The following is a 23818-nucleotide window of genomic DNA, read 5'->3' on the forward strand; positions in this document are numbered from 1 at the left end:
ATTCAGAAAATACCAAAGGAGTTTTCCCCAAGTGCTTGGTAACAGGTCACAAGGGTACCAACAGTGATAGGCTGTTTTTATTATAGATTTATGGTTGTTATCAGGCTTGCAGTCCATGGGACCAATGAGGTACCTAGCCTAAACTCCCAGTTGCCCCCAAGTACTGGTTAAGTGACTTGCTCACAGTCAGACAGCAGGCAAAAGAGGGCTGAGGGAATCAAACCTTGTACTACAGTAACTACACACAGCACACAGTTTCAGCCCTCTGTGCCAACTTTCAGACTGAATTATAATCCCAATTATAACTGATTAGTTCTTTAGGTGAAGAAGTGAGAGAAACGTTAAAGCTATTAAGGGTTCATATTACAATGACCCTGTAAAATTCTAATTTTGAAAAGCTGATAAATAATTCATTTTGAGTGTGAGATCATTAGCAAATAATCAATTTGAATGTCTTATAAGAAATTATGCAACTTCTATGAATTACATTATTTACCATAACTGCATACGGAAAGCACATTACATTAAATGAGACATTTATGTTTCCATGCTTCTTGTTGGACAAAACAAGATTAGAATAAGCTGCGTGTCATAAACATATAGTCCAGGTTTGACTGTTAATAAATTTACTTTTTTTTTTAACTTGTATAATTGCTAGAACTCATAACTTATAATGTGATTTAAGGTAAAAGAGGCCTCAGCAGTAATTCTGAAACATGAGCACCACCTAGACCTTGATGTCAAACACATAGAAGAATGTGTTACTAGATTTCTATTTTCTACTCTATGACACAAAGGTAAACGGAGATCACTGGCTGACTTTCTCGTCACTGTAAGATAATTACACTGTTCTGCTCCTGCATGAATCATTCACATGTTTTGCTTGGGTTTGTTTTTCTTTTTATACACTGTATACAACTTTAGAAAGCAAAATAGTACGACTGTTACAAAATATACACCAAGTACAGAGATGATTAAGAGTGTCAGGCTGCAGAGAAAAATTCATAATTTATAGCCCTTATCACAAATAAGTCTACATAAAACTGTAAACAGGTTCTTTTCACTACTGTTTGCAGACCATGACACCCTCTTAGGGTTTCAACTAACATCAGTGTACTCACGAAATACAAGGCACCTGTAGTGTTTAATGTTAATAAAAATAACTTTGGTAAAACTAGATTTGTCATCAAAATGACAGCTTTCATGAAACTCTAATTCATTTCTCTCTTCACTCAATTTTCTCTCTCTTATGAACAATGAGTGCAACATTGAAGTCAGTAACAGTTGAATGATGCGCACCGCCTCAGATGTTTTCCAGATCCACTAAAGAGACTGCTTTTCTTCTCTGTGCTGTAATTTTACTCAGCTAAAAAATAAACACATTAAAAGTTAATCAATAAAGTACCTGGGAAGTCTGCTCTAAAAGTAGTGACAGTACCTATAATCCACTCTGGCTTCACAGTACACACAGCATCTATAATCCTTAAATCAGGTGGACACTTACGCAAAAACATCTATTATCCTTGGTTTAGAAAAGCAGTACATTAATTCTTTTACAATCCTTAGATTAGAAAAATATGTACATTATTTCTACTTGTTCTGAATATCTCAAAATATGTTACACTACACAAAGGAAAGCATTCAAGTCTTTTAGGAATATAAAAGTTTGAATTTGAAATGGCAAGCATTTTGATTACTTCTGTGTGAAGAATATCATCTGCAAATCTAGGGATGGTTATACACAGCATGCTTTTTTAAATGTATTTTTGTGAGCAATCATTCACCCATGACCCTTCAACATGTGGTTTTCTGGCATACCACAGCCCTACCACCTCTGCCTCCTGTGACCTGCAGTACCCACAGCCACCTCCTTTCAGCTGCCAATGAGCCAACTACAGGGCACAAGCCAAGGACCTGGATATCTTTTCCCCTCCTCATTACTGCACAATGGTGGGTGTGTGCAATAACATCACAATGATGTCTACATTTCCCGGCAATCTTGTACATGTGTACCTCACCGGACAGTTCATGCAGATGGGCGTATTTACCCTTTTCCTCAATGTAGTGTGATCTCGGAGTTGGTATATTTAATTGCAGAGGGTGTGGAGGCTGCAGGGGGGCATAGCCCCCTGCAAGAACCTAAAAAAAAACAATACTTTACGGTCCTGGACTGTTGGATGGTGTTCATGATCTAGGCGGCCCTTGCTACTGTGCACCCAGTGAGGTATTCATGTATAGGATAACCCATTTCCCCTGCATGTCCATCTAATACATCCGCCACCTCCCTTTCCAGACAAAGACCATAGGAATGCATGTAATCTCTCAACCATCTGCTGGGAGGCTATGTGTAGGAAGGGGTCTTCCCTGGAGTGTGGAAAAAACATCCAACTTTCTACCTGGTGGCCATCCCACTCCCTGAACCCATTCCTAAACTTTGGTTGCCACAAGCATGGTCAGATGTCCTGCTCCTGCACCATAAGCCAGCAAATATGGGATATTTTTTGTCTTCACTAAGAACTTGCCTTCACTAAATTATACTTATGTAAGAATTCCTCATAAAATACCGTCGTACAACAATGAGTACAAAGAGGTTTGCTTATTTATTAATTTGTAATTGGGTAGGTGGGCTGATCCAGTAAAATGGCAAAGAGAGTATAATACAAAAACATACAAGCCTAGCAAAGCATAAATTAATTCATAAACACATAGCAGCACACTCCAACCATTTAAAAATGAGTACTAACCAAATCAACAAATCTTTGAGAAGGCTTTCTGCAGATGGGTTAACACATGGGAATTCATTTGGGTGCCCTCATACACAACTCTTCAAGTTTTTACAGTCCCAAGTTCATAAGGAATGACTTCTAATTGGTTTAGTCCTTTTTAATTCCTCTAAAATCGTTTGGGTTTCTAATACCATGATGTGAATGGACCCCATTCCCAAGTCAAAGTATGATTAAAGTTCATGAAATTAGTAACTGGTCTGTGATGGTAGCTGTATTCTACCCGAGGGTCTTACACACACTCCAGTGGTTCTCAGTTCTTGAACCCAATTTGAACTGAGTAACAGATGCAAGATAACCTAACTACTTGTGTATGAAGTATAAACTGAAGATTTTACTTAAAGAAAGGCCCTGCTGAAAGTGCAGCCTAAAACAGAAAGTACAGTTGTGTACACTTACCATAAATGTAGATGTTCAAGGGTATTCACTGTTGCAGTCATCACCTGTGGGTTATCCCTGCTGTGGTAGCCGCCGGCCCGAATACCAGAGTTAATGTTTTTCTGTGTCAGCTGCTGTCACTTGCTGCCTGACGTCAGGTCGTCAGTGCTATAAAGGAAGGCAGCCAATGCCATTACATCAGTTTTTCTTGCCCTAACCAGTCAGAGGCCCAAGTAAATATGGTAAAGTGGTCTTGGTGGCTAAAAGCCACCGTTAGAAACTTATGTCTCCCTAAAGAAAGAAGATATAAGGGGGAAGGAGGGTGGGAAACCAGGACTGCGACAGTGAATACATTTAAACATTTACATTTATGGTAAGTGTACACAACTGTACTATGTTCCTCGTGTTTCACTGTTGCAGTCACCACCTGTGGGAAGATTCCCAAAGCTGAGAAGAGGGGTAGGAATGGGTCAGCATGCCCTGCAGAACTGCAGAGGCAAACCCTGACTTAGCCTTAGAAAATAGAGGTAGGTGGTAATGCTTGGTAAAGGTATGGACAGAAGTCCAGGTGGCAGCTTCCAGATGTCCCTGGTGGGAACTTCTCTGAGGAATGCTGTGGAAGTGGAGGCTGCCCTAGTGGAATGGGTTTGAATAGATTTAGGAGAGGTTTCCCATGCTATTTGTAGCAGAAATAGATACAGTGTGATATCCATTCAGAAATGGTTTGTTTGGAACTGGGCTTCCCCCCTCTGCCCCTGGGGCAAAGCTGACAAGTAGTTGGTCTGTTTTCCTGAAGAGTTTAGTATGGTCCAGATACTATCTGAGCTGTCTGTACATGTCTAGTGAGTGCAGAATTCTTTCTTCCTTGTTTTGAGGGTTATGAAAGAAGGTGGGTAGATGGATGGCCTGGTTGAGAGTTACATTAGATACCACCTTGGGCATAAAGGAGAGATTAGTCCTCAGGGAGACCCTGTCTGCATGGAAGATGATGAAGGGCTCAATGGCCATCAGTGCCTAAAGTTCTGAAACCCTTCTGGCTGAGGTGATAGCTAGGAGAAAAGCAGTCTTCCAGGAGAGGTATTTTAGTTCTGCTGAAGCAGCAGGTTTGAAGGGTGGTAAAGTTAGTTTTTCCAAAACATAATTCAGGTCCCAGGCTGGAGTGGGTGGCCTTCTTGGAGGTCTGATATTAGAAGCCCCTCTGAGGAATTGTTTAATCAAAGGATGGGAGAACAGAGGCTGTTCTGTATCAAAGTGAGCCGAAATGGCATGGATTTTAATAGAGGAGAAGGAGAGGCCACTATTAAGTAGCTCCGCTAGGTAGTCCAGGATAAGACGGATGGAAGGTTGTGAGGTATTGCCCCCTCTGGACTGGCTCCAGGAGCAGAATCCCTGCGTACGATTTTCTGGTGCTGGGCCTTCTAGCCTTTGTGATAATGTCTAAGACCTGTTTGCTTAACAGGGGCCCCTTGTTTGCCTTTAGAGTATTAGCCATGCTGATAGTTTGAGAGTCTGCAAGTCTGGGTTCTTTTCATCCCCCCCCCACCTGAGTTAACAAGGTCTGAGATCAGGGGAAGCTGCCTGGGAGGCTGTAAGGTCAGGCTGAACAGTAATGGGTACCAATGTTGTCTGGGCCAATCTGGAGCAATGAGGATGATCTTTGGTCTCTCCTCCCTTATTTTGATCAGTACCTTGGGAATAAGAGGCAGAGGAGGGAATGTGTACACAAAGAGGGAGTTCCAGGGAAAGGTCAAGGCATCCACCTTCCACGCTAGGTGGTGATGGTCCCAGGTACAGAATTTTTTTCAGCTGATGGCTGAAATGCGAAGCAAAGATCTCTGGAGTCACCCACGCCTGAGTGATTTGTAAAATGATTTTTCTGTGGAGCTGCCATTCGTGGGGGTCCAGTAAGTTTCTGCTTAAGTGGTCTGCCAGGGTATTGTTGATCCCTGTAGGCACTGGGCTATCAGGTCTGGTCGCATGGAAGAGGTTGTCAGCCAGAGGTTCATGGCTAGCCTGCACAGAGGGTAAGATTGGGTCCCTCCCTGTTTGTTGATGTACCACATTACTGTGGTGTTGTCTGTTTTGATAAGGAGAACCTCTTCCTTGAGATGGGGTTGAAGGATGTCAGAGCCTTTTGTAGTGCCATCATTTCCTTCTGGTTGATGTGTAAGGGAAGGTTCTGGGCATCCCAAAGACTTTGGGTGCACCTGGCTTCTAGGTGAGTGCCCCAAGCTAGGTTTGAGGCGTCGGCAGTAATGGTCTTCCCAGTTGGGAGGAGGGTGAAGGAAAGACCCTTGTTCTGGGCACAGGCACCTGCCTGCCAGAGAAACTCGGCCTTATACAGAGGATCAGAGGTAGGGGGTCTCTAGAGGTTGAGAGTACTGACACCAAAGATTCTTTAGGTACCACTGACGTTTTCTCATGTGAAGCCTGGCCAGAGTAATTAGAAGGATGCAAGATGCCCTGTACCCCAAGGCTTGCAGGAACATCCTCGCAGTGAGGTGACTTCTGGAAGCCAGCTGGGTAAAATTGAGAGGCAGGAAGCTCTGCTTTTCTGGGGATAGGAAGGCCATTTGGGATGCTGTGTCCAGCAGTGCTCCCAAGAAAATGATCTTCCTGGAGGGTGCTTGCCTTGATTTCTTCTCATTGATGGTGTACCCTAAGGAGATTAGGAGGGTTTTGACAAAGAGGAGGTCCTTGAGGAGCTTTTCTTTGCAATCTGGCTGAATGAGGCAGTCATCCGGATAAGGCTATATTTGTATATTTTTCTGTCTGCAAAAGGCTATGTCCGGGGCTAAGCATTTGATGAATACCCTGGGAGCAGTAGATAAGCCAAAGGGTAGAGCAGAGAACTGAAAGTGTTGTGAGCATGCTCTGAAGTGAAGGAATTTCCTGCAGGATTCCCTTATGAGGATGTGGAGGTAGGCATCTTTTAGATCTAGGGTAACTAACCAGGCATTTTTTGTCAGCATAGGCAGCAGCTGCTGCAAAGTTAACATTTTGAATTTGGGGATCACCAGGAAGGTGTTCAGAATGGATAAATCCAGGATGGGCTGCCAAGTACCCTCTTTGCTGGGAACAAGGAATAGTCTGGAATAAAAACCTTTGCCTGTTTTATGTGAGGGGACATGTTCTACTGCCCCTTGGGATATGAGACTTTTGACTTGTTTCAATGCCTTTGCCTACTGACTTGGAGGTAAGTCTGGGTACCCTCTTGGAATTGGGATTTTGTTGAGGGAGAATTTGTATTTCTGAAAAATGATCTTTTAGACCCACCGGTCCTTTGTTACAGAAAGCCAATTTTCTTTGCATAGAGAGAGAGCCTTCCTCCTAGGTTTTGGTGAGTGAAAAGAGGGCAGAGGGAGTCATTGAGAGTTTTTGCCATAGAGGAATGTTTTAGAACTCCTTGCCTTTGGAGAGGAAGAGGTCCACTGTTTGGTTTTATGCTGTCCCTGCGGGGCTTACCTTGCCCCTGTTTGCTAGGTGCAGGAATGGACCAGTGTTTTGAGGGAAAATTCCTGCTGAACCTAGGAGGTTATACCTGAAGGAAATCTTTTACTGTTTGCATAGATTTTGCTTTGTATTCCATCTTTTTAAGGACCTTTTCTGCTTTTACTCCAAACAAGTGGTCCTTATCCAAGGGTGCATCAAGTAATTTAGATTTCACATGATTAGGGAGAGGTTGTTCCTTCAACCATGCATGTCTCCTAATGACAGATCCTGAGACTGCTGCCCTGATTGAGGCTTTGATGGTGTCATATCCACAGTGTAATGAGTGTTTAGCCACTTGACAAGTAGAGTGCAGTAAATCTGCTAAGTCTTTCAAACTGGCACAGTCAAGAGAGGTTGAAATCTTTTGTTTTAATAGTTCCAAAGTGTGGTGTTGATATTTTAACATGTGGAACTGACAGCTGAGTGCTCTAATAGCTAAGGCTGCAGAGGTGTATACTTTTTTTACCCCATCTGTCCAGAGCTCTAGAGTCCTTGTCAGAAGGAATAGGATTCTTTGCAGAAGTAGCCTTAGCTCCTTTTTGGTCCCTGTGTAATGAGCTCCGGGTCTGCAGCAGGATTTCTGTACAGGTATTTTTGAGAATCCGGTACTCTGTAATACTGGTCTGGTTTTCTGGGAGCAGGTGGGAGGGCATCAGGAGTTAAGCTGGATTCATGGAAGGCATCATCAACCACCTCTAAGAATGGAGGGATGGTCAAGGGTCTGTGCTGGGGCAGGTCTAGGAATTCCCTTAGTCTTTTCTTAAACTGAGGGAAGTCCTGGGATTCCCAGTGGAAATGTACCCTGAGGGTGTGAAGGGTTTCCCCGAAGGAAAGATCTTCTGGTGGGGAGGCAGAAGGAATGGATTCCTCTGCATCTGAATCCTCATAAGCAGTCAGAGGTGGTTGTTCCTCTTCAAAATCTGAATAATCAGACTCCTCTGAATCCTGTTCTGTCCGTATTTCAGAAGAAAGGTCTCTTTTCCTTTTAGAAGGTGTGGCCTGACTACCCCTGATAAGGGTGATAAGATCCTCCGCCATTTTGAGCATTTGAGCTTGGGATGGTGGAGCAGGAGCAAAATGGTGGCTAGGTGTAGTTTTCCTAGGAGTGGCCTTGCCTCTAGGCCTAAGTCATACCTCTCAACCTGGAAACATCAAATATCTGGACAAGGTGCGTGAAAAATAGATACAAATCTGTACGCTGATTAACATAACATTTGCATGCATAATTATGTAACCCCGCCCACAGCACTGGAGTTGTGGGATACCAACTTTCAGATGTAAACTGAAGAACAGACAACCAAAATATGGCCCCAGAGCCCCCTGTAGCCATTCCAATGTCCCATTACCTGGCTATTTCGCCCCATTTACCATAAACACTAATGTTCAAACTGCTTTACTTCTACAATGATTATTTGGATTTTATTTTACATTTTATAGCACAAACACTAACAGACATCTGCTAAACAAAGCAATACAGTCTCACAATGAAAACAGACTTAGCATTAAAACTTCTCTTCCCTTGAAACTCACATTCATTGAAACAGCATTGAAACACACATCCAAAGAAAAATGCAGCATTTGGCCAGTGGCGGATGAAGATTACTTTTGGGTGGTTTTCAAATCATAGGCCTCTTTGCACACGAAATAAGAAACGTACATGTGTTCTTTGATACACCTTCCTGACTTTATTAAATTATATTCCTTGTATAATACAGCACACTTGTTACAGCGCATTTTAAATTTATTGTTTGAACATTTTTCCAGTACGCAGTGAAACAAAATGCATGAACCAATAATGACAAAACTGCCCAATTCAGAACATTTCCATCATAAAAGTCTGCTCAAACATCTACAATCCACCAGTATCAGTAAATATGCACAATCTCTGCAGAAGTAAAAGTCATCTAAATAGTTCCACATTAAAGAGATCTGTAACTAATAAAGAGGTTGTTGCTAGCAAACAACTTTATATGTCATTGTTTTATCTAAAATAAAGTGCCTCTTGTCCTTGAGAAATAAACTGCCCGTTACATAAAAAAAAAAAAAAACCCCGATAAACTAGTAATATTGCAATAGGGAATAGAGTGGCATCGTTTTCACTGCTGTTCTGACTTACCTCATAGCAACAGTATATACATCAATCATTTGAAAATGATTGCACCAAATCTAGTCTCCAGATATTATTAATTTAAGCTGAAGTGTCTTCACACTGTGCAGTTACATTCAAAGTGCAGCAAAAACAGCAAACTGCTAATATACTTTTCTTATCTTACTGCTAACAAAGAAAGTCGACCTTGGGGCAAACTGTTCTGTGCCTATGTGGATATATACTCGGTGAAACCAACTCAGTCTTGCAAAGCAGACACAGATTCATTATACTTCAAGACTCGGGCTAAGATCTGGCACTTTTGAATCATACAAGTTACAAACAATGTTAAGAATTTCCCTTAAAATGGCTACAGAATGAGGTAATGTAGACATTATTTAGCTTTGCCCATTTAGTATCATAGTTCCAAGCTTTACAAACCATTTAGTTGCTATTACTTACCTAGGACAAATGTATACAAATCTCAGCACCTTGCATCATATCTACAGTGTTGGAGCTTTGCTTCTAATCTATGGGTTTCTACAGCTGCATTTTTGTTTAGCAGGTCCACAGTTGTGTCTGTGCGTCTGTACTTATTGTCTTCTATCTGTCTTCTGCTTTCATATGGTGCTGCCAGCAATCACTACACCATAAAATTATACACTTCTTTTGTGTTTCTGGACTGGAAATAAATTACTCAAATGGTCAGTGTAACCCACACCTTTGCACCTACCCCCTTTGCAATATTTGGTCTCTAATATACAGCCCCTACACATAACACAAAGAAATCCATGACCCTCTTAGTGAAGTGTTCTCGAAGAAAAGTTCCGAGAAGGGGAAAAACTTCAAAGTTCAATAGAAAATGCATATGCCATGCCAACTAAAGTTGATACAAAGCTCAAGCACTACATTTACAAACTAAACCAACTTAGTAAGACGAACGTGACATCTGGACTTCAGAAAACCAGCTGAACACTCACTAACAAAAAATAAGCCCAATAACTCTGTAGCTTAATGGCTCATGTCACACACTGCTACTAGATGCAATAGATTAATTAATACACATTCTGCGAGCTGCTTTCAGATTAATATACATTACTACAAGGAAATATGACTTGCAAGCTGTGCCTGCTACATTCAAAATATAACTTAGTTTTAATGGCTAAAGCATGGACATTTACAAACACTCCTGTCCGGAAATCTAGAACAAAGCTGATTTCACAAGATGCTGATGGTCAGATGAGTCAATGTGGTCAGGGGGTGATAACATACTAGGTCAGAGTGCAGAGTTTCGGTTATGGTTGACACTGGCTGCTTTATAAGTACTATGAACTGCAAGTAGGGAACATGGAACTTACTGTACATATTCCATCAATACAGTTTGCAAAAAAATGAACAATGACAGTTACATCTACGTTAAAAATGCTGTAGATGGCATGAGTAGTTATATCAGTACCCTCTCCCAGCACTACTAACACTGTTTCAAATTCAGTTATTATCGTTAGTTTTACAGAATTGATCATTAGATACAGACACAGTATAAGAACACTCAACTTTCTCAGTTCAGCTCTCATGAGCACAGCCTTCCTCTTTTGAAATTAGGGAATGAAATTAAAAAAAAGTTTCCATCAAGGTGGCACATTTTTCCAGAAAGTATGGCTACAAAGTGAACCACTGTTACTTTGCTGCAACCGCGAGCCACCAGTGAGTGGAAGTCTCATGCCCTTTCGCTTTCATGACAAATATTCTCCCCTGCAAACAGCACTGGATACAAGCCGACTATGCCCAGATGGGAATCCCTCTACACCTCCTGATCTACTTCCCACTCACTGACTGACCACAAGCAAGTCTGAAAGACACATGCAAGGCATTCACCTATCCGGCTGAAACTACTAGACAAAGTTCTCTGAAACTTTTTCGTCTTGCTGATTTTCTCAGCCAGCTGGGGTGCAAGCGTATCACACATTGGGGTTATCGGCTACTAAGTAAATCCACTCTGGGAGCGCTGTCCAGAGACCAGGAATAAAACAACTTTTGAAAATAAAAAAAAAATCCTACTACGAGATATGCAGCAGTTCACGAACACCTCCAGGATCAGCACCGACGACTTGTAATATATTTCTCCCCCTTTCTTTTGGTCCGCTACCCTTTTTGCTTGAACAAAAACTCATTCAGGAAGTTGTCAGTCTCCAGTCGATTTTCCTTACAGTCATACAGTGTTATTTATATTTGGTCTAGTGGCGTACACTGACACTGCAGATTTCGTAAGCAAAGTAAGCAACTGAACTGAAGCAATATTGAATATTCTGTTCTACTGTTTAGTATACAGCGATGTTACCATAACAATGAACGATCATATAAGAAACGGATGGAATGGTTAAAAATACCACAGCACTCACCACCACTCAAGCCAGAAAACCTGAGTCACTGGAAACTCTGGTTGACTGACTGGATAAGGAAATCATTCAAATCTGCTGCCATGCCCAGGCCGTTACCTGGTCCATTGCAAGAAATCAATTCCACCTGTTGAAACAGACAGACACCGAGCCTGAGGACAGGCATTATGTTTGGGAAAAAAACAAGGGGTCAGGTCGGGTCTACTGCAGACTAGTCTCTGCATAAAAAAAAACTAATTACAATGATGATAGTACTGCAGTACTACTACTGCAGCCTGCCCTACCATTTGCAGAAAAGGATGAGGAAGTAGGCAGCAGCGTGCAGCTTCTGTCATCACTCATCAAAGACTAGTGCCTGAGCCTGGGGCAGGCTGCTTACAGAGCTGACGTCAGCTCGCACGCCTCTGTGCGATGACATCAGTCCAGAAAAAAGACCGGAAAAAATTAGCTAGGAAAATCGGAAATGAAGGGGTGCCACTAAGGGAATCGTGGCACCCCATCATTTGGACCTCTAAAAACGAGAGATTCGGTACAGGTGAGAGGTATGGCCCAAGAGTATCCATCAGTCTGAGAGAAACATTAGTCGGAGGAGAAGATGTTGTTTTTTGTCTAGATTTGGTAGTACTAAAAACCTCCTTGGAAGCTGGTGCCTGCGTCGCGGCTCCGGATCCAACCATGGCAGAGACAACCAAAGGCTCAGAAGACGAAGAAGATTTCCGAAGCATACCGGACTCTGAACGGGTCTCAGTAGAGACCTGCGAAGGTATCGAACCAGGCATTAGGGGCTGTGAAGGCACCTCACTGAATTCTGGAGAACTGATTACCTGCTTAGCGGTAGATTCGTTGGAAGGCTTAGCCTTGTGTGGTCTGACTCTATCTTTATCCTTACGTATTTTCAGAATGTCTACGGATTGTTGGCTGATGGACGCCATTTTGGAATGCAAAGATGGAAGACGAAAATACCTGGCTACAATAAGAGCTCTACGATGAATGGTTCTCGTGTTAAAGAGGTCACAGAACGGGGGACAAAGTATGAAAAGTCTCGGTGTGGTATTTGCTTTCCACAGGCAAGACAACTGTTAACTTTTTCTGATATCAGTTAGTGCAAGAAAAAAGAATCCCCAACGGGGTACTTAGCTTTAGACGTTTTCAGCTTAATTCAAACCCTGGTAGTGACCAACTGGCACACTTGCAAACTGCTTCTGCCAGGGGCTCCACGGCAAGAAAGACTGATGTAATGGCGTCTGTTGCTTTCCTTTATAGCACTGATGACCTGACGTCAGGCAGCAAGCGAAAGCAGCCGACGCAAAAAAACACTGACTCTGGTATTCGGGCTGGCTGAAGGCTACCACAGCAGAGATAACCCACAGGTGATGATTGCAACAGTGAAACATGAAGAACACCCAACAAAAGAAGTATGGAGGGTGCAAATGACTCATAAACTACTTCGGAACCCCACCAAGACCAAAACTATGCTTTTTGGGACTCTACAGAAAATGCATCAAGCACCTAACTCTATCTTTGACCCACACAACCATTCCATACAGACAGTCCCCACCTTCAAATATCTAGGACTATGGCTTGATCAATTATTAAACTCCCATTTCCATATAGGCAAAGTGATAGACATAGTAATCTCCCTCCTCTTCTTTGCCAGAAAGATCTCCCCTTTTCTATCCCAACCAGCCAGAGCAGTCATTGTCAAAGGAATTTGCCTTTTTTGTTTAGGAAATGTTTTGTGTTTCACACATGCTGAGCCTGAAATTGGTCAATATTGATCAGTATACTACACCTGTAAACAAATATATATATATATATGCATTATAACAAACTGCATCAACTGCATGTAGCCCTCAAGGATCAGTGTTTACAGAGAGTATTCACATATCTGTAATATCTTATTTTGAGGAGCCCTCTACAAAGAAAAAGAGGATGAGACAGACCCAAACAAGGTATACAAGACAAAATTCCATGAAGTGTAGTACTACCAAATAATGTACTGCTACTGGAGTAGAGCTCAGGTCAAGTTCTTCGTAAATGTATGCCTCGATGACCAAGTGGCTGGCACAAAAATAACTACTGTGGACATATTCTATAAAAGCACCAGAAGTCACCAGTTTTACAATGGAATGATTCTTAACTGCATTAGCCAAACTGGTGCTGCTTTTTCCCCTAAACACCTTTATTCAATTATCACTTGACACAGGCGCACATATATTAATAGCAAAGAAAACAAATCATATTTACATTTTTTATTTACATACATTATACATTACATGTTTTCTTTCTTTATAACAACTCTTATTTACTGCAACATTACCTAAACTGCTCAATTCCAGCATTCCTTTATACCTCATTCCTGCTTACAACGTTATTTTGTGTTATTTTTCCCTCAAATTCCATTTCTATGCAATTTACTCGGTCCTTTTTCCAGTTCTTTCATCTCTTTAACAACATTTAATACTTCAATTACAGTTGGTTAGATTTTGATTTCCATTTTCTAGTAACTGTTTTTTGGGGAGATAATAGACACTTAATAAGGCATTACTATATCTAGGAAATTCAGATCCTATGTCCCATCTCAAAAGAAGCATTTCTTTAGTTACGGCATTTGCTCCCCAATATTTTCTGACAAAGTATTATGAAGGGAATTTTTTGAAATCTGCCAGCTCACTACACTCCCATAAACATATTCCCTGTTACCTCTCTCTTCACCATCACACTTCCAGTCATTTACTGTCTACCTGAGGAAAAATTATTTGAAGTCTACTTGGGATACAAATCCTAATGCTTCTGGACTTTGTTGCATACTTGTGATCCATACATATCTTCTCTCATTGTTCCCTTGTAAATTGATGTTCCAAATCTCTGTTTCCAATCTTTTCTAACCTCCTCTGACTGATTCTAATAGCTATCATGCAATATTTTATATGCTATATGAATCATTCATTTTTAACTGCAGCCTCCAGTCTAGATTTGACCAAATCTCTAAAAGAGCAGGTCTTTCACACAGGACTCCCATGTCCTTTCTCTTTGCCTATACTCTGATAACAGCCCCTGGTAGGGAAGGCAGTTTCTAAACTGCAGTACAAGCTTCTTCTTGACCTCTTCCCATTCTATTACCTTTCCCTCTCTAGTTATTTGCCCCTAATACCTTGCTTCCTTTGCCAGTTCTCTCTAGTAATGGAGTGGTTGGTATTATTCTGTTGAAGTACCTGCATCTAAAATCCCAATCTCTCCTTAATCTTTGCCCCCCCCCCAACTTCATCATCATCCTTTTCCACTTTTAATTATAACCTTCTGCTTGTGTTATTCATATGATCCTTGACTGCATAGCTGTAAAATATCCATTCAAATCAGGTAATCCTAAACCCATTTGCTCTATTGGGAGGATCAGCTTATCTCATTTAACTCTTGCTCTCTTCCCCTCTCAGATAAATTATTTCAATCCTTTATTAATTATTATCCAGAACTTCTCTATGGTTGATAAAAATAGGCTTACCTGTATATAAAACTAAAGGGACTAAAAACCTTTACACTGCCTTTATCTTACTATCCATATCCATAAATGAGAGCTTCTAGTTTCTCAGTTTTGTTATTATATTTTGTTTACTCTTTTCCATATATTGTTAGCTGTCTTAGCAGAAGACTTTTTAATCCATACTTCTAAATAGTTCATCTTCTTGTGTCCCCATAAATATAGATATTACTGAACCAGTTTGTGTGTGTACATAATTTATTGCTATAGCCTTTGTTTTATCTTCATTTATATCCTGAAAAGACTTAAAACTGTCTCAAAATGTTTCACAACACTAAAACGTTCTTGTCTGCATTTACAAGTGCAAAATAATTTAATCTGTAGATAAAGTAAGCTTTTCTTCATTATCATACCACATATCCTTGAATTTCTAAATCCCTTATTTTCTTTGCTAATGGGCTTAAACATAAAGCATATAACAAAGGGGGAAGAGTAAACATCTGTCTGATTCCTCTGTTCAAACTCAATTTATTGGAGAGGAACCTTTCCAAGAACCTTTCCAATTTAGTTCTTGCCTCTCATCTTTCATATAGGTTCATAGATAAGTACTAGGCTAACTACACTTATGAGTCATTTTAAGACTAGCCAATTATCCTTTGTGAGGACTCAAACCCTGCACCTTGTGTTTGTAAGGCAAACACCTTAACCATTAGGCCAATCTCTCAATCCTCCTTATTAACCTTATTTTTGTATCAAGAAATTCAAATGCTTCCACTGTCCTAATCACAAAATACCAGCTTATTTTGCATCAGGGCCCAACAACAACAGCAGCATTTTCTTACATTCTGCTTCCCTCTGGATCATTGTTCTATTAATGCTGTCAAATGTTTGTTTACCTTCTACAAAAGCATATGAATCCATATATATATATATATATATATATATATATATATATATATATATATATATATATATATATATATATATATATATAGGTCTACCTGAAAATGCCAAAAGTCCACAACACCAACAACAAGAACACCAACACCAGAAGATCGACAACGGAGAAGACAGAAAGTTGACAATCCCGACGCTGAGAACATGTTACGGTAAGTGTGCGATAGGGACGGACGTTAGGGTCAGGGTATGGGTAAGGTAAGTGTGTGATAGTGACAGATGTTAGGGTAGGGTGCGGGTCAGGTAAGTGTGCGATAGTGACAGACTTTAGGTTTATGGGTGGGTTAAGTGACTTAGGGTTAGGGTGCAGGTAAGGTAAGTGTGCGATAATGACGGACCTTAGGGTTAGGGTCTGGGTTAAGGTTAGTGCATAGATAGTTGTGTATGTAAGGTTTAGTGTAGGTTTGTAAGGTCTTTGGTGCTTGTGTTATTTGTGTGTTTTTTGGGAAAGGTATTTGTTTTGTTGATTGTGGTTTGTCGGGCATGTGAAGTTTCGTGTTTTTGAACTTTCGGTTTTGTCGTGTTGGTTATTTCATTGTCTGTGTTTTGGCGTGTCGGTGTTATCAGGTAAACATCTTTTCCATTATTTTGGGTAGACTAGACAAACACTTAAAATCCTGGTTTAAAATTGAAATACAGTAGGTCGATACAAAGCTGGGTCTGATGGGTCTTTACCCTCCGAGTAAAACAGCTTTATTCCAAGATGCCGATGCTTCCCTGTCTTTTAAAATACTATTAAACACAATCTTCCCTCCTAATTTCCAAGCTTCCAAAGGAATACCATCTAATCCTGAAGAGTCCAGCAGACTGACTGTACATCACCATTTTTATTTCGTCTCCTTCTCTCTTAACTATTAGTTGTTGAGCCTCATCTTACTCTAATTTTGGCATCATTAAGTCTTCCACCAAACTGCTGCTTCTTGATGAAAAAATTTGCTGCAGCTAGCAGGTCACTTGTATAGGGCTTATTTAGTCACAGAATAATCTTTCTTACCTGTTGTAAAGGAAAGAGATAACTGATTTGTCTTCCTGAACTCATATATTCTTTTCAGATAGAACAATAGCTGACAACAATTACAAGGATGCTGAGAACATGTGCTGTCCTGTGCTAAGCTTTGGAGAAAAAGACCCAAAAACACACAACAGAAAAAAATGGAGAAAACCTGGGATGGTTTTAAGAAAGACCTGACATCTGTGAAAGGTCAAGCAAGGATACACACACAAGATCAAAGGCACTGAGTGATAGGATGGGTGAATGTAACTGCTATTAAAAAGTGTTTCCAGGATACAGACATTGTGTCCATTGAAACAATCAGTTTAATAGTCAGACAAGACAGTCTAACAACTGGAAAATTCAGGTGCTAGGGAGGGAAACATTTTCCCACAAGACCTAAAGTGAAAGCTTTCTCATGAACTGCTCAACCAAATCTTCAGTGAATGGAGTCAAAGTAGGAGCCAGAAAAGATCCAAAATCAGACACATTTATTTTTCTGTGGTCCCTAGGGGTATTAGGAAAATATGGTTGTCATATAGTAGTCAGGCCATTGTTGTGTCTCGGCCATATTCTAATGTTCCTGGTATGGGGAATACACAATACATATAGTGTGCACAGTTATGCCCCTACATACTCCACACACCAAGCACCATGTAGCTGCACTGCCTACCAATTCCGCGGACTTGACAAACTAGCTAGCACTCTATGTCTAAGATGCCCCCTGGCTTGATTTAGGGGATGGTACTTAAGCAAATAATTTCTCTTCCATCTCACTAAAAAAAAGAGAAAGCTGGTCTATAGCTACTCTCAGTTTATCTTCCTTGAATCCAGGCCACATCATTGCATTATTTAGTCTGCACCAGCAGACTAGATAAAGTCTGATACCATAAAAAATGACAATAGCAGAGTGTGCTAAAGAGTCCGGCCATGATACTGACTAAGCCCAATGCTCTGGATAGGGCCTCCAAAAATTTGGATAGAAATAGTGTTCCCAAAGATAAAAAGCCACACAGAAGTAAAGATGAGTGAGCAGGAACAAAAGGAGGAACATATACACCTTTATAGCTGCAAATAATGAGAAATAACTGTACATTTTGTTTGAAAAGATAATCTCAGTGGGCCAAGAGATGAGCTCTTGAAACAAACAGTCGAACATCATGAAACAAGTGGAAAAGTTACAAAGGAAGTTGCAAGATCTGTTGGCATATAAACTAGCAAAGAAAGCTAAGCTACAGGAGCAAACTAGAACTAAAAGACGTAATAAAAAGACAGGCCATAAAGGTGGATGATCCTGAAAATCATTCAAGGAGGAATAACATCAGGAAAACTGGAATACAAGGGAGAGTAAACAACAGTGAACTGGAGCAATCTGTAATGCAGTTATTACATGAGAGATTTATATAATACCAGGAAAACAAGAAGCACTAATACAGAGGATACACAGAGAGGCGGCAGGAAGCAGACCCAGGGATGCTTCCATTCTTTTGCCATTAAAAAAAAAGAATAAGGCAAGCAAAAGGACTTTAAAGTCATGCCATTTGCAGGGATGGGCTGGTAGAGGATTACTTGGAAACACTCTATACGAGAAAGAAAGCTATGCTGGAGGTATTAAATGAACTTAGAATAAAAGGAACAGCTGCATGGTTGAAATACCCTGCAATTCTGGAAGTATAGTAGGAAGGGAAATGTTTCAGATTACACAATATGGAGGATGATGAAATGTCTAAACAAAAGTACCTCAGACAGCTAAATAACCCAGGCAGTAAAAATCTGAATCGTCTGCCAAACATGGACTAGGGGAAAAAAATTAGAAGTAGAACATGTGACACAGATACCCTGGGAGGACATGCACTCTTGGATGATGAAACCCAAGTGAGGAAGACAAGCCAAGAAGTACAAAGCATTCACATACCAGTAAAAGAGATGAGTAAGAAATAAACAAATCACAAAGACAACCACAAGATGAGAAGAGAGACAAGATGGTGGAAGGGAAACAAGTGGAAGAGATATATCAAAGGGGAAGAAGAACAAGATGCCTTTTCCAATGGAGATTTAGGCACAAAAACAGGGAAAGCAACAGAAACAGAAAGGGATAAAGAAAAGATAAAGGGATGGTGAATTTGATGGTTTGGGTTACACAGAAGTGAACAGCTGGACAAACGAGGGACTAAAGCTCGATAGAAGCATTTATGATGGATGGCAGAGTTGAAGATGTGTAAGGCATGACTACAGAATGACTGAAATTGGCCAAGGAAAGAAAGAAACAACAAATAAGTGTAAAAAGTAGGCACTGAAAGGCAGGTGACTGTAGATACTGCAGGAAGGACGAAGCAGATCCTTACCTTGCAAAACACGCCACAGGGAACACAGGATCAAAACTTTATGAGCAATGTGATGAGCTTAATCAATTCCCAAGCCAATGATGGAAAATGCAGTCACAGGGACAAAGGGGCAAGCCTCCAAGATAGGCAATATATTTATCATAACTACTTACTTAAGTACAGCAGAAACCAAATAAGTAATGATTGTGATATAATGAGCGCCTTGAAAAGGAATGTATGATAGAAAACTGGAGAAAAGCAAAACAACCCAGAGACAAATGTGAAATAAAGGAACAGTGGTATATAAACAGCACAGTAAACAGCTGTAAAAGCGCAAATAAAAAATAGACTGTCACACTAGATTGTTGAGCAACAGTGGGAAGGGGAGACCAATAAATGGGAATGCTGTCATACAAAAAGATTATGATATTAATACTGAGTTGGCATGCAATATATTACTGTGAGGGTCACTAGAAATGAGCAAAAGAAAGTCTTAAAAGGCCCATAAACATGGCATACTCATGTAACAGCCATAAAGCAGGGATCTGGTGGCTGGGGATGGGGAGGAGGGGTTCTGAGAATAGGCAGCTGCTGAAGAACACAATGTTCACCACCGGTAGTATGGGAAACAGGATTACGGCAGATGGCAGCAGCTGGGAATGCAGATGGCAGCAGCTGGGAAAGCAGGGAGGAGTGGGAAAAAACAACAAGGGAAATATAGTTGATTAGGTGGACCACTGGGGTTCATCAAATACTATCAGAAGGAGAATACCGGAAAAAGTTAGAGAGTAAGGGGTAGCTGTTGTTTAACAAGAAACAAAATTGAAAAGCAGGGATGGGGGAGAAGATATTTTCTTACGACTACACAAAGGCAGAAATGAATAGCAATGTAGGGGGAGGGCAACCACAAAGAAAGTGATAAAAAGTGGGATGGGTAGATAGATCACCTGTCAGGGAAGGGTGGAAGGTACATGCTGGACAAGAGGAAGCATGTATGCACCAAACAGGAACGAAGAAGGATTCTACAAGAACTTTTCTGCTAATTGGACACACACAAAAAAGATGGAATAGAAACAATAGAAGTGGACTACAATGTCACCATAGAACCAGCAAAAAGATAGGTTGTGTGGAAGGAAGGGTCATCACAAAAAATGGGACAAGAACTAGCCAAAGAAATGAAAGAGGGAAAGTGGCTGGATATTGGAAGGCAAAGGTATGCAACCAAGTGGGAATATACATTCACAAAAACATTTCAGTACAGGTAAGCAGAAGTTAGACATGTTCATAGAGAAGGAAATCTTAATGGAATTAATGGAAGAGATCCAAATGAAAGAGGGACACAGGGGCACATACCAGACCATGCAACAGTGAGACATAAGATTCATGTGCAGGAACAGAAAACAATGAGAATGGGGTGGAGGTGGGCTAGCTACAAATGGAAGGAGATACAGGACAAAGACACACTGCAAGAACTAGTAAATGAGTCAATACAGGGACAATATGAAATATAGGGACAAACTGGAAGATTGTCAGTAGGATGGGCTCAAGGTCACTGTCAGAGAAAACTGATGAGCTCCGAAGGAAGGAAGGAAAGAAAGAAGGGTGAAAGAGGAGATGGAGAGAGAGAGGCATGATACAGAAGGAAACAGGAAAAAAAATGTAAGCAGAAGGGAAGTGCTACAGATCAGAGGTAAAGCAATAAGAAGAGAAATGGAGAGTAAAATTATTACATAGGTCCATAGGTAAGTACTAGGCTATCTGCCCTTCTGGGCGATTTTAAGCCTAGACAATTTCCCTCAAAGGTGAGGATCAAACCCTGCACTTTGCATTTGTAAGGTAAACACCTTAACCATTTCACCAACCCCAACAAATTCAACAATGATACTGGAGGGTTTACTGGTGGACAGCTGATGTAGCACAAGGAAAACAACTAGCCAAGAAATACAAAAAAAAAACAAAAAAAAAACAGCAAAGAGAGAGAAAGAGCTGTACAGAGGACAGGAGGAGGAGACAGAAAATATTTAGAAGAGGACTAACTAATCAGAGCAAGATTTAAGGAATACTACTGACACATTTACAAACAAGAAGGGACAGAAGGCTCAGAATGAAATTGGGGAAAGAATGTAATGGAATGTATACAAGAGGGTGAGTAAACAGACAAGTTGAATGCACTGGTAACAAGGGATGAGATTAGGAAGGCCATAGGAATATACAAGATGAAGGAGAGGGAAGCTGCTGGGTCCGATGGATTCTCCCTGGAGTTCTGCAAATGGGGAGGGGAGGAAATGTGGAAGGTCCCAGAGTAGGAATACAAGAGAACATGGGACTTGTAATAGTGTGAAGTGAATTAGGATAACCAATACACTTAAAGAGGGAGGAGAAAGAGAGGAAGTTAGAAAGTACAGCTCTGTCTCTTTGATTAATGTAAATACCAAGATTTTGGTAAAGGTATCAGCGGGAAGACTTGATGAAGTACTGTTAAAAATAATGCAAGCAGGCAAAATGGTTTTGTGAAAGGAAGGAAAGCAGAAAAAAAATGGTGGTATCTGATGGAATTTCTACACATCGAGGAAAAGAAACAGGAAGGGAAAACTGGGCTGTACCCTGCAGAAGGCCTTTGATATGGTGAGGTGGAAAATCCTATGGAACACTCTTGCGGTATAGGCGGCTATGAGGAAAATTCCAAATGTTGGACACAGGTCATACACCAAGACCCACAAACTGAAATACTGATAAATGGACAAGTATCTAAGGAACAAAGATAGAGAAGGGGATCAGACATCAGGCCTATTCACACATGTGATCAAGTTGGCAGTGTAAGTCGGACACAATTTAGCAATGCTTGAAGATAAGGAGGGAATAGAAATCTAAATTTGTGTTATATGCAGACGACTACATGTTAATGTCAGGGGATATGGCTACAGCAATGGGAACTATAAGAGAGATATTTCATAAGTTTAAGGAAGTGGCAGGACCATAGCCGGCCTTAGGCATATGCCAACTAGGAGGCCGCCTAGGGTGACACTTTAGCAGGGGCGCGTTTCCAGTATTTATTTAATGTAGTTAGACCAGGATGGGGGCACCGGGTGGTGTGGTGGTGGGGGGTGCCATGGAGTCCTTTCACCTAGGTCACCGGTTGACCTAAGGCCACTCCTGGGCAAGACTTTGGTGCAGCAAAAGATGGTGGTAGTAATATTAGGGAAGAGAAAAAGTGGATTAGGTGAGATAAAAGAGGCAAAATCTTTCAAGTGTCTAGGACTCTGTGTTGCGAACACAGTGAGAGATAACTGGGGAAAAAGGTAAACGAAGTTGGAAACAAGGTAAATAATACTCTCCTGGGTGAAAAGGGAGGGGGGTTGTACACTGCATGAGAGAATTAATGCAGCAAGGATGATGATACTACCAATAATCATCCACCTACTTTACAACATACAAATAGATCCTTGGGACAAAAGGTTACAACAAATGCAAAAAGAGATGGAGGACTGAGTTAGTAAAGGAAAGGGGGAAAGAGTGAGACAGAAAAAAATTGGAATGAATATGTGATATGAGGTAGTGCCATCTGTGCCAGGGAGAGTAGGACAGCACGTGTAACATGTGCCAGCATAGCTGGTTGGAGTTTTTGTAAATACGTTTATGTCATTTGACTATCACATTGATTTGTACAGATGCTTGTGTTAAAAATGTATTTGCAAAGTTGCTTGTATTAAAAATGTATCAACAGTGGGTCCTGCTGGACAGAAAAGATATATACATGTATGTCAGACAGTATTAGTATAACTGATTAAATGTATATGTTTTAACAGAGAATTTTGGAAGGGAAAAGGTTAATTTCAGTCCAGCTAATTTTGAAAAATAGATTGAAAATTAAATGGGTTGGTTTAGTCCATAAAGATTTTATCTTACAGGTCTGACTGTAGCCAGAGACAAAAATATCTGGGAAAAACCAGGACTAAGAATCTTAATGTATTATCCTTACAGTTGATCTAACTGCTACACTGGAAGGGTGGACATTTTTGAAATTGTATTATAGCTTTCATATGCTGCAACAAATCTTAGCAAAGCTCTGAGTGTGTATTGTACCAGAGTCAGGTGACCAAATGTGATGTCATTCTATAACCAGCACTGAAATGATTCTTTAGATATTTGTGAGAGATATGATGGAACTCTCGAAGCAGCACTTTGTCTTCCGCAACCTGACAGGAAAGATCTCTCAATGATATCTCATACAACTTCACACCTCATCTTGCCTTGCTGTAGTAAGCAACTCAACACACTTCATCTTGCCTTGTTTAGTAAACAACCAGGGAACAATAATTCTTTAGTCAGTCAAGAAAATATAGTGAGATATTTTTTATATCTCCTGTGACTGAAACTCTGGTGTTTATTACAACTAGTTATTCAGTATTCAGTATGTTCATGTTTTCTATTTTACTATTTACTATTAAATATTTCTATACCTTTCATTGTGGCTGGTCTTTTAAATAATACTTTTAACATCTTAAGAGTACTTATGCTGATTTTAGTGACACTGTAGCAATCCTGAAAGCCTTGCTGCATTGGTCAAACTCTACCATTTACATTAGTATTAATTTTAATCAGTATAACTGGGTACACTTGTAAGAGCCTTAAAGTAGCTGACTGGTGGCAGCGTAATTACTTTATAGTCGGGGCAGAGGGGGCACAGCTGGTAAATCTATGCCAGCCTTTCCCAGGTGTGTGTGTCTGTGTAAATCAAACATCCAGCTACTTGGAAGAGGGACACAGAGCTCCAAAGTGGTCAATGGGGAGTCTTGTTTGGGGCCTGGAGAGAGAGAGTTCAGCCCCAGGTTTAGTGTGTGCTCTTAAGGAAAATTGTGCTTGGTGTAGAGATCTGCATCTGAAAATACTATGTGAATCCATGTTTGTTCCTAGTGGCTGTCCCTCACCAGTG

General features: G+C 40.7%; 1 protein-coding gene across 1 annotated transcript in view; it reads right to left on the minus strand.

Annotated features, from left to right (window-relative positions):
- Positions 1 to 589: 589 nt before the first annotated feature.
- SCLT1 (sodium channel and clathrin linker 1) overlaps positions 590 to 23818 on the minus strand; it is a 780532-nt gene continuing 757303 nt past the window's right edge. The window contains exon 15 of the mRNA XM_044065718.1: positions 590 to 1366. Within this exon, the coding sequence (XP_043921653.1) occupies positions 1304 to 1366 (63 nt within the window). The 3' untranslated portion in view covers positions 590 to 1303. The remainder of the gene's footprint in view (positions 1367 to 23818) is intronic.

The sequence above is a fragment of the Protopterus annectens genome, chromosome 3.part0 (assembly GCF_019279795.1).
Source record: "Protopterus annectens isolate FY-2018-M chromosome 3.part0, PAN1.0, whole genome shotgun sequence".
Lineage (NCBI taxonomy): Eukaryota > Metazoa > Chordata > Ceratodontiformes > Protopteridae > Protopterus > Protopterus annectens.